Source organism: Oncorhynchus keta, chromosome 1, assembly GCF_023373465.1.
Source record: "Oncorhynchus keta strain PuntledgeMale-10-30-2019 chromosome 1, Oket_V2, whole genome shotgun sequence".
NCBI lineage: Eukaryota > Metazoa > Chordata > Actinopteri > Salmoniformes > Salmonidae > Oncorhynchus > Oncorhynchus keta.
In genome coordinates, this window is record NC_068421.1 from 19,195,608 (window position 1) to 19,217,882 (window position 22,275).

Consider the following 22,275-nt stretch of genomic DNA (forward strand, 5'->3'; position numbering starts at 1 on the left):
GCATGGCCAATGTTGAATGTTTATCATTTTAACCTTGGAAAAGATACACTTAAACCCATATTTGGGAACACAAACCCACTCCACTGAATAGCAGGCTAGTGATTGCTTTGCAATGCTTGCAGTTAGCCACTGATTCCTTCCAAACCACTCATTGTTGAATTGGCGATTTCCAACTTGTTGTGTATTGTTTATGGCCGATGAGCACCAATATGTTTTATCTATCATTCCTCTTCATAATTTCTCTGCATATGACAAGCTTTAAAAAGGATTTGCCAGTAGATTGTAGACTTGATTCACGATGATGACTGCTAGCTAGATTGAAAGTATGAAGTCAGTCCAATCAAAGCTACTGTAGATATAAGGTGATTTGACATAATTCAATCTGTCGCCAATGACCTTGCACCTTCTTGGATGGGCACTTCTCATGTAACTCTATGGCAGCACCCAAGGGGCTTGAATTCTCAAGCTCTACCGTTAGATTTGGTGGGAATGTAGTGTCCCCATGAGTGACAGAACACTGAGCCAATCTGTATTTTCCGCTGGCTGCTCCACCCCCACAGAAAGCACTGAGCTAGGCTGAAACACCTACAGTTTGGAGCTTCCTTACTCGAGAAAGCAAAAAAAGAGACCATGTTTTAATGCAGCTTTATTAAACAAAATGTTTTTTATATTGCAATCTAACTGATATGTGGGGTTCAAAACAGGTGGGGCTCCACCTGCCCTGAATGATGGGTCATCACTGATCAACATGAAATGCTGGTTAAGACATCTAGATTGAGACAGGTTTACCAAGAAAAAGGACTCATTTAAGGTAGAAAGGAGCACTCAACAACAAAAAGGAGAGACATCTATATTTTTTAAAGAACATATTTGAATTGGTGGTGTTCCTCGGGGCTCTGTACTGTACTTCCCTCATTGTCCTCTCAATCGCTGCATCACCCTCGTCAATCCTTTCATACAAAATGTAAAAACTTCCAAACTAATGCACTTTTTTCAACATTTACATCATAATTATAGTTTGAAAATAAAGCTGCTTTTCATCTCACATCCACCAACAGCAGAGGATGTTTGTGTTCGTCTCCGATTTCTCGCTCTGAGCACAATCTGTCAGTAGAAAAGCTACGTGTGACTCATCCTCTTGTTGAAATAAACAAATAGTGTTCCTTTTTTAGCTGGAGATGAAAACAGAAAAATCAAAAAGGGCACATTTATGTAAGAGTCGTATGTCGAGCTACAATTACAACCACACACACATGCTTCACAAATTACACAAGGTTAGACATGTTCCCCCTATACATATCTACTCTATCATTTCTCATGTTCATCCTATTTTTATTTATTGTGTTTCTGTTCTACCGTATGCTATTTTTAGTATTACATTGTTATTGATTACTGCATTGTTGGGTTTAGAGCTGGCAAGGAAGGCATTTCCCTGCACTTGTGCACATGACATTAAAACTTATTTGATAATACTGACTGACGCCTTTGTAATCTACCTGTAAATCCCCTCACAATAACAAGGCCTATGCCACATTGATGAGTATTCATATGGCGTTCTGGGGCTCTGGAGGCTGGAGTATATTGAAATAATTTCATAGTCTTCCCACACTCAAGTGCTTCGCACACACAAATGTATATCTGAAGCAAAATGCCATTGCCACAAATGTACAGAATTCAGTGGGGCATGAACATGAGTCACAACACAGACAGAGATATATGCAAACACATGCAGACAACAGTTGAGACAATCAGCCCATATCATACATACACAAAGAGGGACATGACCCACCTGAAAATTGAGACAGTGCCGTCAAAGCTTCTAGACCAATACAATGTATTCCTATCTCTCCCTCCTTCCACCCTGCCAGGACATTTACAGGTGGGGTTAAGGAGTAGTATCAGTCATAACTCAGTTCCCCTATGATATGAGATCAGCATGTGATATGGATAATTGGTATGGCATTGGAATCAATTTGATTAGATCAATTCAAATAGAATTAGTACAGATGTGTCAGATGTATGGCTATTCCTGATACTGAACAGAGCAATAGCCTACTACAGATCAATGTCTATATGATGCCAAGCAAGCATGAAGAACCAATTGGCCTGAATTTCACTGATGTTATCTTATTGAAATCAGACAGTGTCTTCAGGCTACAACCAGGGCCTAGGATGAAGCAGGTTGATTAGTATGAGGCACTTGGAGATAACAGGTTATGTTTCTCTAATAGGCTGATGCAATTTGATATTACATCAAACAGATGGCGCAAGATATGCAGATATTACAACAATATGTATATTACTGTAATTACACTTGAGACTTAATTAAAAGCCTGCAAGAAAGTTTCTATTTGACCTTAAAGTCCAGTGTTTTGGGCGGATGGGCTGTAGGAGGAGGGAGAGGGTGGAACTGAGTGGTAATTGGTTTCTGTTTACCCAGAGCATCCCCACAAGCAATTAGCCAAGCTGCTTGAGCCTTACTTCCTTTACTGCTTGGTGTGTGTGTGTGCATGCTTGCGGTAAATAGGGAATTACATGAGGTGGAGGCTTGTGCTGAATGTAAAATATGGTTGGTCTATTAGCCATACACATTAACAGAAGCATACAGACACACTGAGACACCAGTCTAATCTAATTGTTACAATGGCAAAACAGAAGTGATATCTGAAACCATATCTGGAATCAGGTGAACAAATCATACTACCGTACACATCTGAGTGCCGACTCCCGACGTAAATGTATGAATGAAACTGACGGCTTCCCCCTGACCTGCGCCAGACAGGACTTGACAGGCAACCAAAATAAATTACCACTGGCTGACGATTGCACCGGCATAGGCACCTCCCATAGCGCACGGTCTCTCTGCAGTCCTCATCACCCCGCATCATTCTTTGGCCGATCTTGGGCGTGAGTGAGTCATCGATGGACTTTACTCTCTGTCACGAGGGACGCCCGCGAACGCCTTTTTGTTGACGCATAGGTACAAATCACAATTTACTGCGAACATCAGCCATTATGGTAGGCTACCTGATTAGGAGGAGATGAGGCGCAATATGGGAACAGGAAGTGATCTCTACCAATATGTTTTAAATCAATAGATGTTTCATTTCTCCTTGCTTGGCCAGGATTATTATCCAAAATGTTGTGTAGCGTTTCTGTAATAGCCTACACAACTGTTTAGTTGTAAACACAAATAATGCAGCATTATGTAGCATACGAAATACTTAACGTAGTCTCATGTCCCTGTACAAATTATTATAGCTGGGCCTGTAATCTATAATTACCCTATACACTGGTGAACTCGTGGGCATGGTTGTATAGGTCTATGACCATCTAAATTGACATTGTGCTGTGGGCTAATGAATCACGTCCTTAATGTCCAGATATTCATCACTATTGGATAACCAATACAATTCGACATGACAGCATTTCCAATTGAAAGTTGAGGTTAAGAGATTATAAAATAATTGAACAAATGTGAGCCAGTTCTAATTGGGTTTGGATGTTTCTTTGGATCTAGTATTGCGTATGTCGCAGTGACGCACGAGTCAAGTGGCGCCTCATATAATGGGAGGAGCTGTCCCTGGTGCTGAACACAGAATCCTTGCTCGCGCTCACACTGAGAAAGAGATGCTAAATTCACTCACGACGATCAATTGAAACTATTTTGCAGAGGTAAGACTTTACACAGGGCCTACATCGAAATTATTATTATTTTGAGAAAATTGATTTTAATTAGACTATTTTCAGTTCGTTTAATATGTTTGTCCATTTTAAAATCCGCTTAGCTTTGCAACCAACCTGATGCATTGCAAACAGGTCTGCCGCAGTGAAGAGATACATAATCTGTTCTGCCATTCTTAGACAAACTAAAGTTTATTATAGTTTGTTTTCAGTAATTATGTAGGCTAAACTGATAAATTGCCTAAATTAAGCAATAATTTGATTTCAAAACCAATTAATCCACTAGTTGGTTTATAAGTAGCCGTAATACCTTTAGATAAAGGTGTATGATTATAAAGTTCCATTGCATTTTATCAGTAAAAAGCTCGTGCAACAAATACAACAGCGTTTTAGTGCGCTAGAGATGTCTTGTGTGTAGGTAGTTGTGTTTCGACAGCAGCCAGCATCACCCGAAGGGTTACCTAGACAACTAGATTGTGACTCATTCCGGAAGGCAGCAATTTGAAAACGAATGAGATTTACAGGCGAGTTGAATACCCATGCTATTACTGCTCCGCAAACAATAATTTGGGCATTCAACAGATGAGTTTTTATCCAGAGATTTAAAATCGCATTGATATCACCATCACTGGTAAGCTATAGCAATATATCTGAAGCGTCAAACGGGAATAAAATGGCAGGTCTGAAAAGTAAAGGTTTCAGAATTTAAATGAGGATCATGAGAGCTGATCATTACAAAAGCATTTAAACTGGTCTTATCGTTAAAAAAGGTCCATTGCAGCCATTTTATCTCAATATCAAATCATTTCTGAGTAACAGTTAAGTATTTTACTGGGATTATGTTAAATTAAAGAGCAATTTCTCCAGCATGAATTTTCAATATTATTCCAACCTCAGTGTGGAAATGAATATAAAAACACAAGAAAATCACAATTGGCTGCACAGTCCTTTAACATATTCTTGTTTGAAAGAAATATGTACATAATGGTCTGACCAGTGAAAAAAATCTTATCCTAAACCTAAAGGTCAGCATTGACAATTCTCTCCCTGTTGTGTCTGTCGTCTCCAGGCTGAACACACCATGCCATCACTCCCCACGCTCTCCTCGGTAGGGATGGCCTTCCTCTTCTCTCTGCTCCTCCTCTTGGGCTCTGGCAGTGTCCAGGGGGCCTCTCTCAGAGAACACAGACTGAAAGGCAGTGAGCTGGACCCCCAGCAAGTAGACACCCCCTACCTCCCCACCAACGCAGACATGCTCAAGGCCTTGGAGTACATTGAGAGCCTCCGCCAGCGTACCGGGGGAGGGGCGCCAGCCCCCCAGGAGCAGGCTCCACTCACCCCAGACTACGACACCACCAACATGGACACAGACTCAGAGAAACTCCGCTCCATGTTGAGGCTAGCCTCTCCTGCGCAGACCAGTCAGCGTAAAATCGGCCAGGACCAGGATGAGGAGGATGAGGAGGGGGAGCACAACAAGGAGGAAAAGACCCAGGAGTGGCTGCAGGCGGTGCTGAGTACCCTCAAGCAGACCGAGAAGGGCCCCAAGCCAGCCCCTGTGAGGCCCAGTGTAGCCCGCCACACTCTGGGCAAAGGGCAGAGACCGGGGAATGAGGAGAGCCAGTTGGGAGAGGGCGTGGCATATCCATGGTCACAGCAGCAGCATACCAACCGGCCTCACAGGAAGTACCCACTGATGTTTGAAGATGAGGACGGTGAGGAAGAAAGCAGAGCCCCAGGCCGCGAGAGCCCCTTCAAACGCACCAATGAGAACATGGAAGGGAAGTACACACCCCAGAACCTGGCCAACCTGCAGTCTGTGTTTGAGGAACTGGGGAGGATAGCCAACGCCAAGGCTGGGCACAAACGCCAGACTGAGGATGATGAAGAGTATGATGATGACGACATGTTCCGGGTAAGGAATCTGGCCTATGAGGATGTGATGGGGGGAGAGGACTGGGCACCCTTAGAGGAGCAGGTGGAGACAGAGGACGAGGAGAGTGACAACAGGCAGGAGTTTGACAGAGGCTTGGAGGATGATGAAGAGGATGATGATAATGAAGAGGAGATTGAGGAGGTCAAGCGATCGAGCCACCCGGGTCCGGGAGAACATGACGCAGATGATATCACCAAACTGGTCGACTACTACCTTCTGAAAGTGTTAGAGAAAACAGAGCAGGAGGAGCGGAAGAGAGAGCTAGAAGAAGAGGAGAGGGAAGAGAGGAGGGCAACTCAAACTCTGTACAGCGACAAGCCGGTAGATCCACAAGCCATTTACCAGCTCATCCAAATCTCCCAGAAACTACAGATCCCACCAGAAGACCTGATGGACATGCTGAAGAGTGGGGAGATGACAAAACAGGACAGGACACCACAAACACATTCTCGGACACCCAACGATCTGGCCAGGATAGAGGACAAACTAACTCAGATCTACCCTAAGAAAAAAAAGATCCCTCTAGAGACATTCTTCAACAGACGGCTGCCTGAGACCCAAACAAGCAACGTCCCATACGAAATAAACACAGAAGACATTAAAAAAATCCTCGGGCTGGGAAGTGTGGCAAATCAGAACGCACCTGCGCTCAAGAAGCAGAAACAGCATACAAGCCCACCGTTAAGGTTTTACGCACCAGTTGGAAGGCAGAAAGACTACATGTTCTCTGAGCCAAACGTCCCAGAGAAAGGAACGGGCGACTACGACAACGCTGTCGATGAAGATGAGCTGGAGACGTATCTGGCTGCCCAGATGTTGGTGCAGTACCCGCAGGCAGCAAACAAGGCAGACCAAAAAAAGCACGCATCGCAGCCTCCCTCACAAGACGATAATGTGCTGGGAAAGTTCGAGCAGGCAGTACAGGACTACTTTGACCAAATGGACTCAGACAAAAGCCAGCCTCAGAAAAGGCAGTCAGAACCCGAGGACACAGGCGGTGCTTTGCAAATGCATGGCTTGGATGACGACATGCTTCTGAAAGTTCTAGGCTATCTGAACCCAGAGACCGAAGAGGGCGAAGATAAGGACCTTTACGCCAAAACTGTCAAAGGAATGTAGATGGGGGAGATGCAGCTACATATTATATAATTGTTTTTGATGGGGGGGGGGGATCATAATAAAGTATTTTGAAAAATTAATACATGCAATGAAGTTTAGTCTCTTCGGTAGATTTACTACAGCTCATGCTTTAATAGCCAATTTATACATGAACTTGATCTGGTGTAGCTATAAGGGAGTGCCTATTGATGGTTGTAACTGGGTGTGTGGCATAATATTCAATGTTTTTGATAGGCTAGATAAAACACAACACACCACTTCAAACTAGCCATACATTTCAGTGCACATACAGTGTTGGATTCTTCACATCCACTTGTGTTCTTCCTCGTAAATTATATTCCGTACATGTGTTCGGTAATGTGTGACGTATGAGATGAATAAAGCATTGACTTTATTTTTTCCTTACTGTGTAGTGTTTACTCATTTGGACCTCACAGAGATGAACAGAGATGGTGAACAGGCTGCAGAATATCACATTCAAAACACCATCTGCCTCAATGTGTCAGCAACAACATGTAGCCTCAATCAAGCAAATATCTTAGTTTGACAGGTAAGCTAGTAGTATATTGTAATCCATTTGGAGTTACAATAATGAGCAAATATGAATTTGGGCATTTCTGACACACTGAATGAGACTCTATTTCTATGATTTTAGCACCATGGGTCAACTCAGGTTGCAACGAACTTAGCCTGGGGCAAGCATGGTAGTTCTAGTCAATTCCAGCTATAAAACCAAGAGATTGTCTAATAAAGTAGCAATAATCAATTTTCAAAAGTTGGAAATAACGTACTCCAACTAACATTTAAAAGACTGTTCTGCAAACAAAACTACTCAGACAGTACAACTAACGGTATTGCAACACTTTCCAAAATGTCCACCTTTAACTTCAGCCTTAGAACCCTCTGGCTAGAGCTTGACTACTGATACATATTACAATAAGGCACTATGCTTGTGTAGGCAATGGCTACGTTAGCCAACATAGAATACAAATAAGAAACGTGACTTTCAAAATGCTAATGTTTGTATCAACTCACAACTGAATTAAAACATTTGAAAAAGCAGCTGCAAAATTCTAAAATAACATTGATTTGCTTGAAAAATCACACAAGGCAAAGTAGGCTACCATTTTTTAAAAACCTGTATGATCCTATCAAATATAATGTCATTATAAAATAGTTTAAACTAAAACACAAAAAAATATCTAAAAGTAACAAAAGTAAAACTGTGTTTTAAAACAAACTCCTGAATTCTAAAACTCCTAATGCATCTTTTAGAAAGTGCTTACATAAAACAGACTATGTGTGATGTCTGAATGGAAGAGTGTATTACTATGTGTGATGTCTGAATGGAAGAGTGTATTACTATGTGTGATGTCTGAATGGAAGAGTGTATTACTATGTGTGATGTCTGAATGGAAGAGTGTATTACTATGTGTGATGTCTGAATGGAAGAGTGTATTACTATGTGTGATGTCTGAATGGAAGAGTGTATTACTATGTGTGATGTCTGAATGGAAGAGTGTATTACTATGTGTGATGTCTGAATGGAAGAGTGTATTACTATGTGTGATGTCTGAATGGAAGAGTGTATTACTATGTGTGATGTCTGAATGGAAGAGTGTATTACTATGTGTGATGTCTGAATGGAAGAGTGTATTACTATGTGTGATGTCTGAATGGAAGAGTGTATTACTATGTGTGATGTCTGAATAGAAGAGTGTATTACAGTTTAATATGTTAAATGTTGTGGCACTTATAGCAACTGAGGAAAGGATTCTTCAGTCTTAAGGTTCGACTCATGTCCTTGTTATTGGTTCAGTAGGTCGGTTTACTCATATACTCCTCCATTGTCTGTAAAGAGAACAGAATAAACATATTTACATATTTTGGCAAGTGTGTCAGACTTAAGTGACCGCGTGTGTGTGTGTGTGTGTGAGGGGGGGTCACCTCTTGTAGTGTCTCTGCCTCCTCCATAGCAATGCCCACAGCTGTCTTGGAGGTCTCCAGGATCTCTCCTCCCATCAGGAACTCATCAAGGATGAAGTAGGCCTTCTCAAAGTTAAAGATGATGTCCAGCTCACACACCTGCAGTGTGCATGCACATGTACACAGTTAAAGTCCATCGATGACTCACGCCCAAGATCGAACCAGAACGAGGCAGGGTTGTAGAAGACTTCAGAAAGAGACCGTGTGCTATGGGAGGTGCCTATGGCGGGGCTATCGTCAGCCAGTCTTTTATTTTGGTTGCCTGTCAAGTCCTGTCTGTCGCACATCAGGGTGATGCAGTCACTTTCATTTCTGTCAGGAGGCAGCACTCAGGATGAGTATGATTTGTTTACTATGGATCCTGATTCCTGATACACTTTCAGATCACTTCTCTTTTGTCAGTGTAACAATTAGATTGAACTAGTGTCTGTTTGTCTGTATGCTTCTGTTGATGTATTTGACTGACTCATTTTTACTCTCAGCACAAGCCTCCACTTTTCATGTAATTCTCTAATAACCACACACATGCACAAGCACAGACACAGCCATGTCTTACTATACTTGTGAGGACCATTAATTGATTCCCATTCAAAATACTATTTTCCCTAACCCCCAACCTTAACCCTAAACCCTAATCCTGAAATTGCCTTTTTTCCTACTGAGGACCAGCAACATTTCCTCACTTATCTGAATTTGTTTGTTTACTATTCTTGGGAATAGTAAACTAAAACGTGTACACACACACGATGATGTAGGCCTTGTCAAAGTTAAAGATGTTATCCAACCCACAGACCTGCAGCAGAGCAGACAGGCCGACAACAGCACATCAATGAGAGGAATTAGACACCATTAAGATTATACTTTTTTTTTTAAAGCACATTTAGTTGCTATTCACCAATTTAACTTTCGCTGTGTTATATTGAACAATTGTCCCCCAAAGAGACCTTAACCTGCCAATGAACAGCCCTTGCATTATTGTTAGGTCCACAGACACAATCGCAATCACACTGCCCTAAAACATCTGGACAAGAGGAATACCTATGTAAGAATGCTGTTCATCGATTACAGCTCACCATTTAACACTCTAGTACCCTCCAAACTCGTCATTAAGCTCGAGACCCTGGTTCGACCCCGCCCTGTGCAACTGGGTCCTAGACTTCCTGACGGGCCGCCCCCAGGTGGTGAGGATAGGAAACAACATCTCCACCCCGCTGATCCTCAACACTTGGGCCCCACAAGGGTGTGTTCTCAGCCCTCTCATGTACTCCCTGTTCACCCATGACTGCATGGCCACGCACTCCTCCAACTCAATCATCAAGTTTGCAGACGACACTACAGTGGTAGGCTTGATTACCAACAATGACGAGACGGCCTACAGGGAGGAGGTGAGGGCCCTCGGAGTGTGGTGTCAGGAAAATAACCTCACACTCAATGTCAACAAAACAAAGGAGATGATCGTGGACTTCAGGAAACAGCAGAGGGAGCAGCCCCCTATCCACATCGACAGGACAGTAGTGGAGAGGGTGGAAAGTCTTCAGTTCCTCGGTGTACTGTCGTGGAATTATCAGAATATGTTGGTAACATTTGTAAGATGTTTAATATTCATCAAATGTGTGTAAGTTACTTCTCATAAGAATGTATTTTGTTGTACTATAGTGGTGGACATTGGCAGGTATCTGTTCTATGTCAGGACTAAGTTGCATGGGCCACATGAGAGGGGAGAGGTCAAAGTGTCATCATGTGTAAACATATCTTATACTCCCTAACTTTCCCAGTGGGGAAAGGAGGGGTTGCAGTGTCTGGAATCATTCTATGCTCCCTCTTATTGTTGTTTCTATCTTTGTTGACCTGTAGGGTCACTCTCCTATCTGTGAGTTTGTCCAAGAGTTTGTATTTAGAGTGGTTGTATCTAAATGACAATTTGATATATGCCTGTTGATTTGGAGGATTGGTTTATGGTTCTGGGGTTTTGGGAAAGGAGACAAAGATGAACGATGAGTTATGTCTATGCTGTCTGACTATATGTGTCTTTGCTATTAAAGGAACTCAGTTGCATTGTAAGGGGACTCTCAGAAAATTCACTGGGGAGACACTGCATTTATCTGAGAGTCACAGGATTGTGATAAGAGCTCATAATTAAAGATGGACTTTTAGAACTAACTCTGACATGTGTGTGTGGTTTGCTCTCATGATTTGGTAAATAGAGGAAATTTCCACGACAGTACACATCACGGACAAACTGAAATGGTCCATCCACACAGACAGCGTGGTGAAGAAGGCACAACAGCACCTCTTCAACCTCAGGAGGCTGAAGAAATTCGGCTTGTCACCAAAAACTTTTACAGATGCACAATCGAGAGCATCCTGTCGGGCTGTATCACCGCCTGGTACGGCAACTGCTCCGCCCACAACCGTAAGGCTCTCCAAAGGGTAGTGAGGTCTGCACAGCGCATCACCGGGGGCAAACTACCTGCCCTCCAGGACACCTACACCACCCGATGTTACAGGAAGGCCATAAAGATCATCAAGGACATCAACCACCCGAGCCACTGCCTGTTCACCCCGTTATCATCCAGAAGGCGAGGTCAGTACAGGTGCATCAAATTTGGGACAGAGAGACTGAGAAACAGCTTCTATCTCAAGGCCACCAGACTGTTAAACAGCCATCACTAACATTGAGTGGCTGCTGCCAACACACTGACTCAAATCTCTAGACACTAATAATAAAAAAATTGGATGTAATAAATGTATCACTAGCCACTTTAAACAATGCCACTTTATATAATGTTTACATACCCTACATTACTCATCTCATATACTGTACTCTTTACCATCTACTGCTTCTTGCCTATGCCGTTCGGCCATCACTCATCCATATATTTTTATCTACTTATTCTTTACACTTGTGTGTATAAGGTAGTTGTTGTGAAATCTTTAGATCACGTGTTACTGAATGGTCGGAACTAGAAGCACAAGCATTTCGCTACACTCGCATTAACATCTGCTAACCATGTGTATGTGACCAATAAAATGTGATTATTTAACTTGTGCATCTGTTTGTTTTTGTGGGTAAGGAGGAAGGATTTTAAGAGGTTAAACATTAACCACTAATAAAAAGGGCCAATGGTTCCAGTTTACCCCCTTCCTCCACACCCCTACAGTACACAGGCACCATAGTCTGTTCCAGTCCAGAGACAATAGTGAGAGGGGGGAAACACAGACAGCAATATGGGTCAACAGAGAAACAGACAGCAATATGGGTCAACAGACAAACAGACAGCAATAGGGGTCAACAGAGAAACAGACAGCAATAGGGGTCAACAGAGAAACAGACAGCAATAGGGGTCAACAGAGAAACAGACAGCAATAGGGGTCAACAGAGAAACAGACAAAAGAAAAGACAGAAGTCAAAAATAGGAAAACAAATAATCTGCCAAATAAACCAAATCAAAGAGCGAGAGAAGGGGGTATAAGAGATCAAAGGTAAACCACAGACAGATCCAGCCCCAAACAGAGAATCTACTTCCTCACTCACCTCTTGTAAACAATCTTGAGGTCCCTCCAGTGGAGGAAGTTACAGGAGCGGGGAGGGCGAGCCAGCACCATCAGAGTCATTTCCCTGATCACCTTCTTTTTCTCTCTCTCAGTCACCGGAGTGAACCACTTCTGCAGTCGCAGCTTCCCCTGCCGGCTGAACAGCAGCAGGAAGCGCAACTGTGGGAAGAGGGGGCAGGAAGTTGACCCACTTGGACCCAAATCATAGAAATAGAATGACTAGAATGGGTATTATTGCAGGCAACAGATTGAAGCAGAATAGTTCCTCTTGTTCTTTAGGTTATCTGGTGTCACTCAGGTCAAACCATGTTGTTAACGACCTAGTTAATCAGTAACTGCATTGATAATAAAATAAGAATATGTTCTTAAGTGACTTGCCTGGTTAAATAAAGGTAAAATTAAAAAATTAAATTAATACTTATTCACTTACACAGAATGATGCATATGTATGCTCATGTAACACACAAATTGACATATTCATGAAGGCTACTCACTCACACATACTCAGACACTTTGAACACACCCCACAATTATACTCATTATGCCTAGATGTGTTGCAATCCAAACAACACTTCTAACTGATAAGTGGTTGTTGTGCCAGACAAAAACAATATTTCACAATTCTCCACGGACAGCCTTATAATGGCCAGTTTAAGGCCAGTTTGACTTTCAAGACGTTCTACTATAAAAACATGACAGCAACGCTTCTTTAGGCTAATGTAGCCTCTGGGCAAACAGGTTCAGGCGACAAGACTCAAGTTCAACGACCAGCCAAAGAAACTAAGTGTGCTGGAGCGCCATTGACCACACAGTTAGTTACAGTAGGCTACTCACCTTTTGGACAGGTGCATGCTATAAAGAGAGCTTGCCCCCCTACTTGCCCTGTAAAATATGTCAAAACTTGAACAATGGAACCAAATGACGACATTTGACTCACCATCGTGAAGCTGCAATGTGAGGCTAAGGCCGAATCTTGAGGAAAAATATGTTATCTAAATTCTTGCGTAGAAATGATTCATATGGAAGAGGCATCGTCAACCTTCCCACAATGCTGTGGGTTAAATTGCGAAACCACACCTTCTCTAGACTGTGCCGCGCCCCGTTTTTCGCTGTGCTTGGTCCAGATTGGTTCACACCTGTCGCAGGAGCTTTCCTGGGAAAGGTGGATTGCAGTGTACTGTACACTCTGGTTTGGGATAAAATATAGAAACCATCCTGCTTGTCAAATCAAATGATGTGTTTGTGTGTCTATTCTTTCATTTCCAGACACGTTGAGTGTTATTTGAGCTTTTTCTATTGTAGCCTACATGTCTATAAAAACCGACAATAGCTTAATTTCCCCCAGAAGCGTTATCAATAATTCCCTGATAAAATTTTACTCTGTTACTGAAATATGCGGTTGTTGAAAAACATTTAATTTACATTTGAAATGCTGTGCAAGCGAATAATGAATTTGCCATGTAAGCCTATTGAAGATTCAGTAGGAAATATATTTTATTTAATTCATTCAAGCCTATAGACATCAAGGACAGTGTCGAGCTGACACCAGTTGACACTGAATTTCATTGTGCTTCAGTTATTGTTCCCTAGTCGCCGCTGGGTGGCCGAAGGTGTCATCCAATGTACATTCAAACACGTGGGTTTGGTCCAAGATAAAACCGGAGGAGAGAGTGCAATAACAGACGACGGGACGAGAGGATTCCATGGGTAATACAACGATGTCTCTTTACCGCAACTCTGCTTGGTTTCTGAAAGGAATGACTGAATTCACCAGGTAAGATTTGCTATGCTATGGTGTGTCTGTCATCATCATCTTTCATGCTTTTATATTTACTCTGGAGAAAAGTAGGCAACTGATAACTGGTCCTACACCTTTTGGGTCCATACGCACACATTTGTTATGGTTGATTCAGGTTATTTCATGGAATTAAATACCTGGCTACAAATGTCACAAATATAAACTAAATCAATCAAATGTATAAAACTGAATAATACAAAATACATCTTTCCTATTTCCAGAACAATGTGTATATTCTCTCTTTTTGTTTGTATGTGTGTCCATCCTTTGGCATGATAGTATTCAATTAATCACAGTGTTTCAGATAGATTCTAGATTTGTTTTACCCTCATTGATTAAGAATCAGGATAGGGCTGAGACTTTACTGGTGTGTGGTGTCAAAACCGCTAACTGGACACAACTGTTGAATAGGGCTGAGACTTTACTGGTGTGTGGTGTCAAAACCACTAACTGGACACAACTGTTGAATAGGGCTGAGACTTTACTGGTGTGTGGTGTCAAAACCACTAACTGGACACAACTGTTGAATAGGGCTGAGACTTTACTGGTGTGTGGTGTCAAAACCACTAACTGGACACAACTGTTGAAGAACTGTTTACTACTATATTACTAAATAAATTGGGTTATCAATGCTTACTATAAAGCTTGCAATCTTATTTGTAAATCCACCAGCTCAAGTCAAGGCCGTCATGTGGAACTGTTGATAAATGGCTTATCAGTAGCATCAGACCAAAACATTATTTTATTTTTAAATACAAAACATAGCATCAGACCACACACTGCCTTTCCTCATTCTAAAACAAAGCAATCGAATCCAACTGAAGAGGTGTCTTTGACATTTATTCAGCACTTCCTTTGTTCAATGTTGTGTTTTCTTGCAGAGACCAACCAGTCTCCCTGACCCTGAACTCCACTAGTGTTTACACTGCATGACACCACCAAACAGAGCATGCATTTAGCCAAAAACAATCCCTAAGCACAGCACCGCCTTGCTCCCTTAATCCCCCATTGGGAACAATGGCTGCCATTGAACCCCTTGACGCGGCACACAGGCCGCTGTCGGTGTCACCAGCGGTGGCCTCAGAACCGCCTCCTCTCTCCTTCTCACATTACCTAAGAGATGATGCGACAGTCTTTCTCTTTGTTAGACCTTTGTCTTGCTGATTGAATATCTAAACTGTTTGGAATTTGCTCCATTTTAGGTTTGGAGCGGGAGACAGCATCTATCTGACCCCAGGACATCTATGTGCGCTGGCACTGAACTACTTTCTTATAATCTGTTTTCAATCGATCATTCAATCATTTCAAGTGGAAAAGGGTGTATTGTTACTGAGCTCCTCAGTCCCCCTCTACCTCCCTGTGGAGTGGAGCAGTGGATTGATATTCTCCACCTAACCGCTGTCTGTCTAACTGTGTGTGTTGCAGGAGTGCGTTCCTCTCTGCCGCCAAACACTTTGTGGAAAAGGACCTGGAGGTGTCCATGGCAGGCAGGGTCTTCATGATCACCGGAGCCAACAGTGGCATAGGGAGAGCTACAGCCATGGCCATCGCCAAGAGAGGTACGGTGTGTGTCTGTAGAGGAGAGTGTGTGTGTGCAAGTTTGAGTGAGTGTATGCATGTGTGTCTTTGGAGGAAGAGAATCATCACGTTTCACCTCACTGAATACACCGCTGGTTCAGCCACTCTTGCTCTACTGTTATCCCCCCATCCCGTCTACAGGTGGTACAGTCCACATGGTGTGCAGGAACAAGGACAAAGCAGAGGAGGCCAGGGCTGACATTGTCAAGGAGTCAGGAAATAAAGTGAATGAGTTTGGGCCTCTCTCTCACTTTCAAATTGTTTGTGTGGGGGACTTTTTACACTGTTTGGATATTATAAACCAGAGTGTAATAATCATGTAATTTCAGGAAATATATGTCCACATTCTGGACCTGTCTGAGACACGAAAGGTTTGGGAGTTTGCAGAGGCCTTCAAGAGGAAGTACAAAGCCTTGAATGTACTGGTGAGTGATGAACATATGTTTGACTCGAAGTGATAACCGTGTAACATATATTTTTCTCCCTCTATTCATCACCCTGCCTTTCATCATCATCCTCTCTGTCTCTCGCTCTTTCTCTGTCTCTCGCTCTTTCTCTGTCTCTCGTTCTTTCTCTTTGGTTTCTCTGTCAAAACTCTAACTCTTTCTCTGTCTCTAGGGCTCTTTCTCTGTCTCTCGTTCTTTCTCTGTCTCGTTCTTTCTCTGTCTCTCGTTCTTTCTCTGTCTCTCGTTCTTTCTCTGTGAATCTGTTCTTTCTGTGTCTCGTTCTTTCTCTGTCTCTCGTTCTTTTCTGTCTCTGGTGTCTTTCTCTGTCTCTGTTCTTTCTCTGTCTCTGGTTCTTTCTCTGTCTCTCGTTCTTTCTCTGTCTCTTTCTTTCTCTGTCTCTCGCTCTTTCTCTGTCTCTCGCTCTTTCTCTGTCTCTCGTTCTTTCTCTGTCTCTCTTTCTCTGTCTCTCGTTGAATTTCTCTGAGACTTTCTTTCTCTGTCTCTCCTTTCTCTGTCTCTCGCTCTTTCTCTGTCTCTCGCTCTTGTCTCTGTCTCTCGCTCTTTCTCTGTCTCTCGTTCTTTCTCTGTCTCTCGTTCTTTCTCTGTCTCTCGTTCTTTCTCTGTCTCTCACTCCCTCTGTCTTTCATCCTTCCCATAATGTAGGGCTTCTTCCCATGTTTGATGTATTATTACATGTGTACAGTATTCATAATGTAGGATTATTTACTGACTGATTGGTGTGAACAGATAAATAATGCAGGCTGCATCATGAGTGAGAGGGATGTGAACGCTGAGGGGCTGGAGAAGAGCTTTGCCAGTAACGTCATGGGTGAGTCAATGAGAGAGGTGAATGTGTGAATACTTCAGTCTCAATACCCTTTTAAAGACACACATCTCTCTCTATCTCTAGGTGTGTATATCCTGACCAAGGGCCTGATTCCCTTACTGGAGAAGAGTGCAGAGCCAAGAGTGGTGAGTTTGAAACCCACAACCCACTGGCACCACCACTGATGGTTATTGTCCTTAGATGTAATTTGACTAAATCCTCCTCCTCAGATCACAGTTTCATCTGGAGGGATGCTGGTCCAGAAGCTGAGGACAGGGAACCTGCAGACAGAAATAGGCCGCTATGACGGCACCATGGTCTACGCACAGCACAAGGTCAGGGGAGCAGGAGAGCGGGAGAGCGGGGGAGCGGGAGGGCGGGGGAGCAGGGGACAGGGAGGGCGGGGGAGCAGGAAAGTGGGAGGGCGGAGGAGCAGTAGAGCGGGAGGGCAGGGGGAGCGGGAGGGCAGGGGAGTAGGGCCTCACATGTCACATTGTGTTGCGTCATTTACATTTACATTTAACATCAAATCAAATGCTATTTGTCACATGCGCCAAATACAGAGGGTGTAGACCTTACCGTGAAATGCTTATTTAAGAAAATAAGAGTTAAGAAAACCACAAATAGTAACACAATAGAATAGCAATAACGAGACTATATACAGGGGAGTATCGAGTCAATATGTGGGGTTACAGGTTAGTTGAGGTAATTAAGGTCATTAAGGGGGGCAGCAATGTAAATAGTCCAGGTAGCCATTTGATTAATTGTTCAGCAGTCTTATGTCTTGGGAGAAGAAGCTGTTAAGGAGTCTTTTTGACCTAGACTTGGTACTCTGGTACCGCTTGCCGTGAGGTAGCAGAGAGAACAGTCTATGACTTGGGTGGCTGGAGTCCTTGACACATTTTTGGGCCTTCATCTGACACCGCCTAGTATAGAGTTTCTGGATGGCAGGAGGAAGCTTGGCCCCAGTGAGCCATACAAGGTTGGAGACAATTCCATTAAATGCATAATGTGGTGGTCTCTTGCTGGTCTGTGCTTGTGTGACATGGTCTAGGTCCGATTTTAACGTTGCGTTTGTCATGACGTTGTATTTGTTGATGTGACGACTGTTGTTCATCGAATGATTAAAAGTTTCTAATTGCGTGATTATCTGAATCAAGCAATTATTAACTCGTTAACCTGGAACACCATGGGAAAAATAGTTTTTATTGAGTTTCTATTTCGCAAATGAACTCAAAGAATATCAGAATATCGATTTTACAACAGCCGCTAATTAACCGCTAATTAACCAGTCACCTCTACAATCTCGTTCTGAACATTGTATAGTCCGTGAATCTGCACGGCCCCGGGTTTCACCAATGAGTTCGTAACACACCAATCTTTAGTTTAATATTTATTTATGAGAAAGCTAAAATGATGATTAAAGATACACATAGACAAAACACATTCTAGGCTATTGATTAGAACTTAGTATAACGGGCCAACACACTATGGCGCGTGTTACCCACAATGGGGATTTCAAAGAGCGAGAGAAAACAGAAAGTACACGAGAGAAATATACATTTGGGTGAATTTATCAGCTATGCTTATTCTAACCATAGCCTTGCCCCAAACTGCCGCTCTTATGGGTCAGAATATAATGATGTAATTACGTGAGGAAGATCTCTGAGGATTCTCTGTGTGGACCGTTCAAGGGACCGTTCAGCTGCTCGATGATGCACCTCTCCGGCGCACCTCTCTGATCGTCTTCCCGATGTCAGTGTCCTTTTGTCTTAGGAGTCTGTTCCCTCACCTTGCTCTGGAAGGGGTCTTCTGAGGACAGACAACTCTGTAGCTCAGAGCTCACAGCGTTGGAATGAAACAGTGTAGATACCACGATTCGATGGGAGATGGAGGCTAGGTGGTTCGACTTGAATTAACCCGCTTAGACACAGCTACTCATCCGTAGCTTGGGTAGAAAAAGACTTCTTTGTCTTCAAACTTGGGTTGCGTTTTTGGTTTGTTGACTTTTTAGACCTTGGCTGCAGCTTGGGTCACGTAGTCTTGTCTGTAAATTCTTTACTCACAGGTTTTATACCCTTGGGTCAGAAGTGGGCGTAACCGCCTTTAGGGCAATTCTCTGGGCGTACCAAGTTATGAGGGCAAGGTCTAGATTTGACTCAAATCCAATTTTAGACAACTAATTTCATCTTTCCCAAAACATTATCTTTGATTTAGGCATTTTCCATACAACGTACAATGTATAAACATCAAACATATACTAGGAAAACTCTACACATTACAATGTTTTCGTAATAACGTCATCTATTAACCTTTAATAACAAAACAAAAATGACATACATTTTTATATTCCATCTATCGTCATGACCACCATTGTGGCTGACGGAAACCATTGTTCCAAGGTCCCTTTATTTCATGTTTAATGTTCTGAGGCTGGTTCTCCATAGTAACAGGACAAAGGAATTTGTCTGTGGCCTGAGATTTACCAGGGGCGTGAGGGGTCATAAAACTCCCACATCTTCAGACCCCTAGATATCTCCTCCTCTGTTGGGGTTGAGAGATAATCTGTAGGGTTGTGGTCTCCTGTAACCTGACCTGATCATTACAGTCATGACACGTTTGAGATTTGTGCTTGAACTGGTCCCAGCTACTGGTGTGTGTGTATGTATTGTGTGTGTTTCAGAGGCAACAGGTGGTGATGACAGAGCAGTGGGCCAAGACCCATAGCAACGTCCACTTCTCAGTGATGCACCCTGGCTGGGTGGACACCCCAGGTACTGTATCAATACACCACAACTACATAATCACCAGCAGCAAACAGCTTTGGTTCTAAGTATGACAACATTGTAAACACATATCCACATTTGGAGGTTGACATTTTCAAGTGAGAATTACTATTTCAATACATAAATCCAATGCTGTTTTAATATCGTCTAAAACAGTTTTGAACATAATACACTAAAATAACTGTGTTACTGACCCATCTCTCTCTGGAGTTGTAGCGGTGGCCAATGCCATGCCTGACTTCCACCAGTCTATGAAGGGCAGTATGAGGACCCCGGAGCAGGGGGCTGACACCACGGTGTGGTTGGCCATCTCAGAGGCCGCCGCCACCAAGCCCAGCGGAAGCTTCTTCCAGGGTAGGCAGTAAGAGACACAGAACACACAAGTATCACAAACAAAGTGAAGCATTTTCTGAAGAATGGGATCGTCCCATTTGTTTAGCAATTACAGGTAACAATTTAATATGTGTTATATGGTAAAGTATCTGAGGTCATGACCAGAAGAGTGAGCGAGAGAGAAAGCTACAGTAAGAAAGCAAAGTGAGGTCTAGCGTAGAGTGTCATGGGTTAACTGTCAGATCCACACAATCTCTCTCTCCTCACAACCCGTTCTCAATATGTGCTTCTGGAGAAAACAAGAGCTCTTTAAAACAGCCAGGCTTCTCGGTACAGTGGACCTCAGTCAGAATTGGAGAAAAGAGGTCGAAGGAGAGGGAAAGGGGAGAGAGAGAGAGAAGAATAGTGACAGAGAGAGAAAGAGATGAGAGAGGATATTTGGAGCATATGGTAGGGGTTTAGAGTGGGGAAGAAGGAGAGAAAGAAGACGAGTGCTGTCTGAATGCAGTGTTTGTCTGTGTGGGTTGGACTGAGGGCATGAGAGGATGGGGAAGGTTGGAGATAGCAGGCGGGCGGTGGGTTGGGCTGGGTTTCTGGCATTGGTCCACTGCAGCTGGAGCTCTCGGTACCAGATACTCCCAGAGAGTACAGTGGAACCCCCCTCTGACACATGCCCTCTCCCTCCAATGCGGCGACCTCAGTGACCTTCCCCAGCACAGCAGGATAGAAAAGAAACACTTCAATAGAGTCACTAACACAGACACCTCCTCTCATCTCTGTGCCTGCGTGTACACAATACATGTCAGGGGATCTGGGGTCAACAGCTAGGCCTACGTTTTGGTTGAACTGTATTTTCTAGCTAACTTCATTGACATGGCTATAGGATGGATCAATCACAATGTGAATAGTAAATGCTTATCTTTTAACCAACCAGGTTGTAAAAAAGATTGTATTGTGTGTGTCAGATCGGAGGATGGTGTCGGCCCACCTGCCCCTGGCCTGGACCCACAGTTCCCAGTTGGAGCAGCAGAAGTTCATGAGTGTGATGGAGGATCTGGCCAAGACCTTCCAGCCCCACTGAGACCACTACCACACACAAGTACCATACCAGTACTACAGTACACACTGGAACCAGTGCTGTATACTGGGAACCAGTTCAGCATAGCTAACAGTCTACACATACCTGTCAGGGGGGTCCTACTATATTTGATTTGCACTACTTTAACAGTTTAGATATTTATTGACCCCTAACACTTTTTAAATATGTAACCTCTACATGGCTTAAAACACTTAATATTCTAAGCTAAAACAGAACAGTGTTTGATGATGCTGATTTGGGGTTCCCTGAAAATAGTTCTTTACCTTGTAGCCTTTGAGCTGCTGATAGGGAAAGCATTAAGTTCTTTATACATTTAACCCAACAAACACAGTATGTTGTTTTTCTACCACTTCAAGCAGTGACTCAATGAAAGCTGTCAATCAGATGGGAATCTGATGTGACCAAAGTCACTCCCTTATCCATCCACCAATCACATCACAGCCTGTTGCTATGGGTCCAGCCTAACACAGGGTTTGTTGGTTTGCTCTGCTTTGAAAATGTTCAAACTATTTTACCCAAGTGCTTCTTCAGTATTACAACCTCATGAAGTTGTCTGTTGATCCATGAAAAGTCTACAACACTTGTGTACATAACTGATTAAATGCATTGGTGTGCATTATCAAAATTACATCATGAGGGTAAAACGACAGAGATTAATGAGTTAGCCAGCTAACTTTGATTAACAACCAGAAACATAAATTAAAAAGGTAAACTTAGATATGGGATTTTGGTTGTTCAGCCAATTACACCATCCTCATTTCATGCTTATCTACAAAAGTATAATAGTCTGAATATTTTGGCACGTTAGCTGTTTAAATCATTGAACTTGCATTATAATAGACCCCTCTGGGTGGTTATACCGAGCCCAGGCGTGAAAACTCTCACTATCAGCAGGTAGATGGAGATTTGACCTATTCAGACCAGAGGTTCCCACCACTGTACCTGACATGGCCAATACAGCTAAGATATATTTAAGTAACACTTGATGTTTAAGGGGCACTTAACACTGAGGAAGTAATGAGATATAAATATGCTTATTGATGAGGCAGTCATGTATTTTGTGATTTCATCCTTGAATAAAAAAAATACATTGATGTAAAACCCAACTGATGTAAAGTATTTTCTGAGT

At 42.9% G+C, this 22,275-nt stretch overlaps 2 protein-coding genes and 1 long non-coding RNA gene across 5 annotated transcripts; 2 read left to right on the forward strand and 1 right to left on the reverse strand.

Annotated features, from left to right (window-relative positions):
* The first annotated feature begins 829 nt into the window (after positions 1–829).
* On the forward strand, positions 830–7,140 carry LOC118378395 (secretogranin-2-like). The gene is made up of 2 exons (XM_035765373.2): positions 830–3,675; positions 4,754–7,140. The coding sequence occupies exon 2, from the start codon at positions 4,766–4,768 to the stop codon at positions 6,737–6,739; it is 1,974 nt and encodes a 657-aa protein (XP_035621266.1). The 5' UTR covers positions 830–3,675; positions 4,754–4,765; the 3' UTR covers positions 6,740–7,140.
* Positions 7,141–7,860: 720 nt separating this feature from the next.
* LOC118378396 (uncharacterized) lies at positions 7,861–13,376 on the reverse strand. Of its 2 annotated transcripts, none has more exons than XR_004824427.2 (4): positions 13,218–13,376; positions 12,261–12,439; positions 8,687–8,824; positions 7,861–8,590 (listed from the first exon to the last, which is right to left on the reverse strand). It is a non-coding gene; the product is annotated as an uncharacterized LOC118378396 (long non-coding RNA). The 2 variants fall into 2 exon arrangements; XR_004824428.2 differs by having other exon boundaries at positions 13,115–13,342.
* Positions 13,377–13,901: 525 nt separating this feature from the next.
* On the forward strand, positions 13,902–22,252 carry LOC118378392 (dehydrogenase/reductase SDR family member 12-like). 2 transcript variants are annotated; one of them, XM_035765370.2, is made up of 10 exons: positions 13,902–14,054; positions 15,504–15,637; positions 15,798–15,880; positions 15,986–16,081; positions 16,850–16,931; positions 17,013–17,074; positions 17,159–17,263; positions 19,612–19,702; positions 19,925–20,068; positions 21,013–22,252. In XM_035765370.2, exons 1-10 carry the CDS (start codon positions 13,984–13,986, stop codon positions 21,126–21,128), a joined length of 984 nt encoding a protein of 327 aa, XP_035621263.1. In that variant the 5' UTR covers positions 13,902–13,983; the 3' UTR covers positions 21,129–22,252. The 2 variants fall into 2 exon arrangements, with proteins under 2 accessions (XP_035621263.1, XP_035621264.1); XM_035765371.2 differs by having other exon boundaries at positions 19,931–20,068.
* The last annotated feature ends 23 nt before the right edge of the window (positions 22,253–22,275 follow it).

Coding starts and splice junctions, on each gene's coding strand:
- LOC118378395 (XM_035765373.2), top strand. CDS start 4,766: ATGCCATCACTCCCCACGCTCTCCTCGGTAGGGATGGCCTTCCTCTTC.
- LOC118378392 (XM_035765370.2), top strand. CDS start 13,984: ATGGGTAATACAACGATGTCTCTTTACCGCAACTCTGCTTGGTTTCTG. Junction 14,055..15,503: donor GGAATGACTGAATTCACCAG/GTAAGATTTGCT, acceptor TGTGTGTTGCAG/GAGTGCGTTCCTCTCTGCCG. Junction 15,638..15,797: donor CATGGCCATCGCCAAGAGAG/GTACGGTGTGTG, acceptor TCCCGTCTACAG/GTGGTACAGTCCACATGGTG.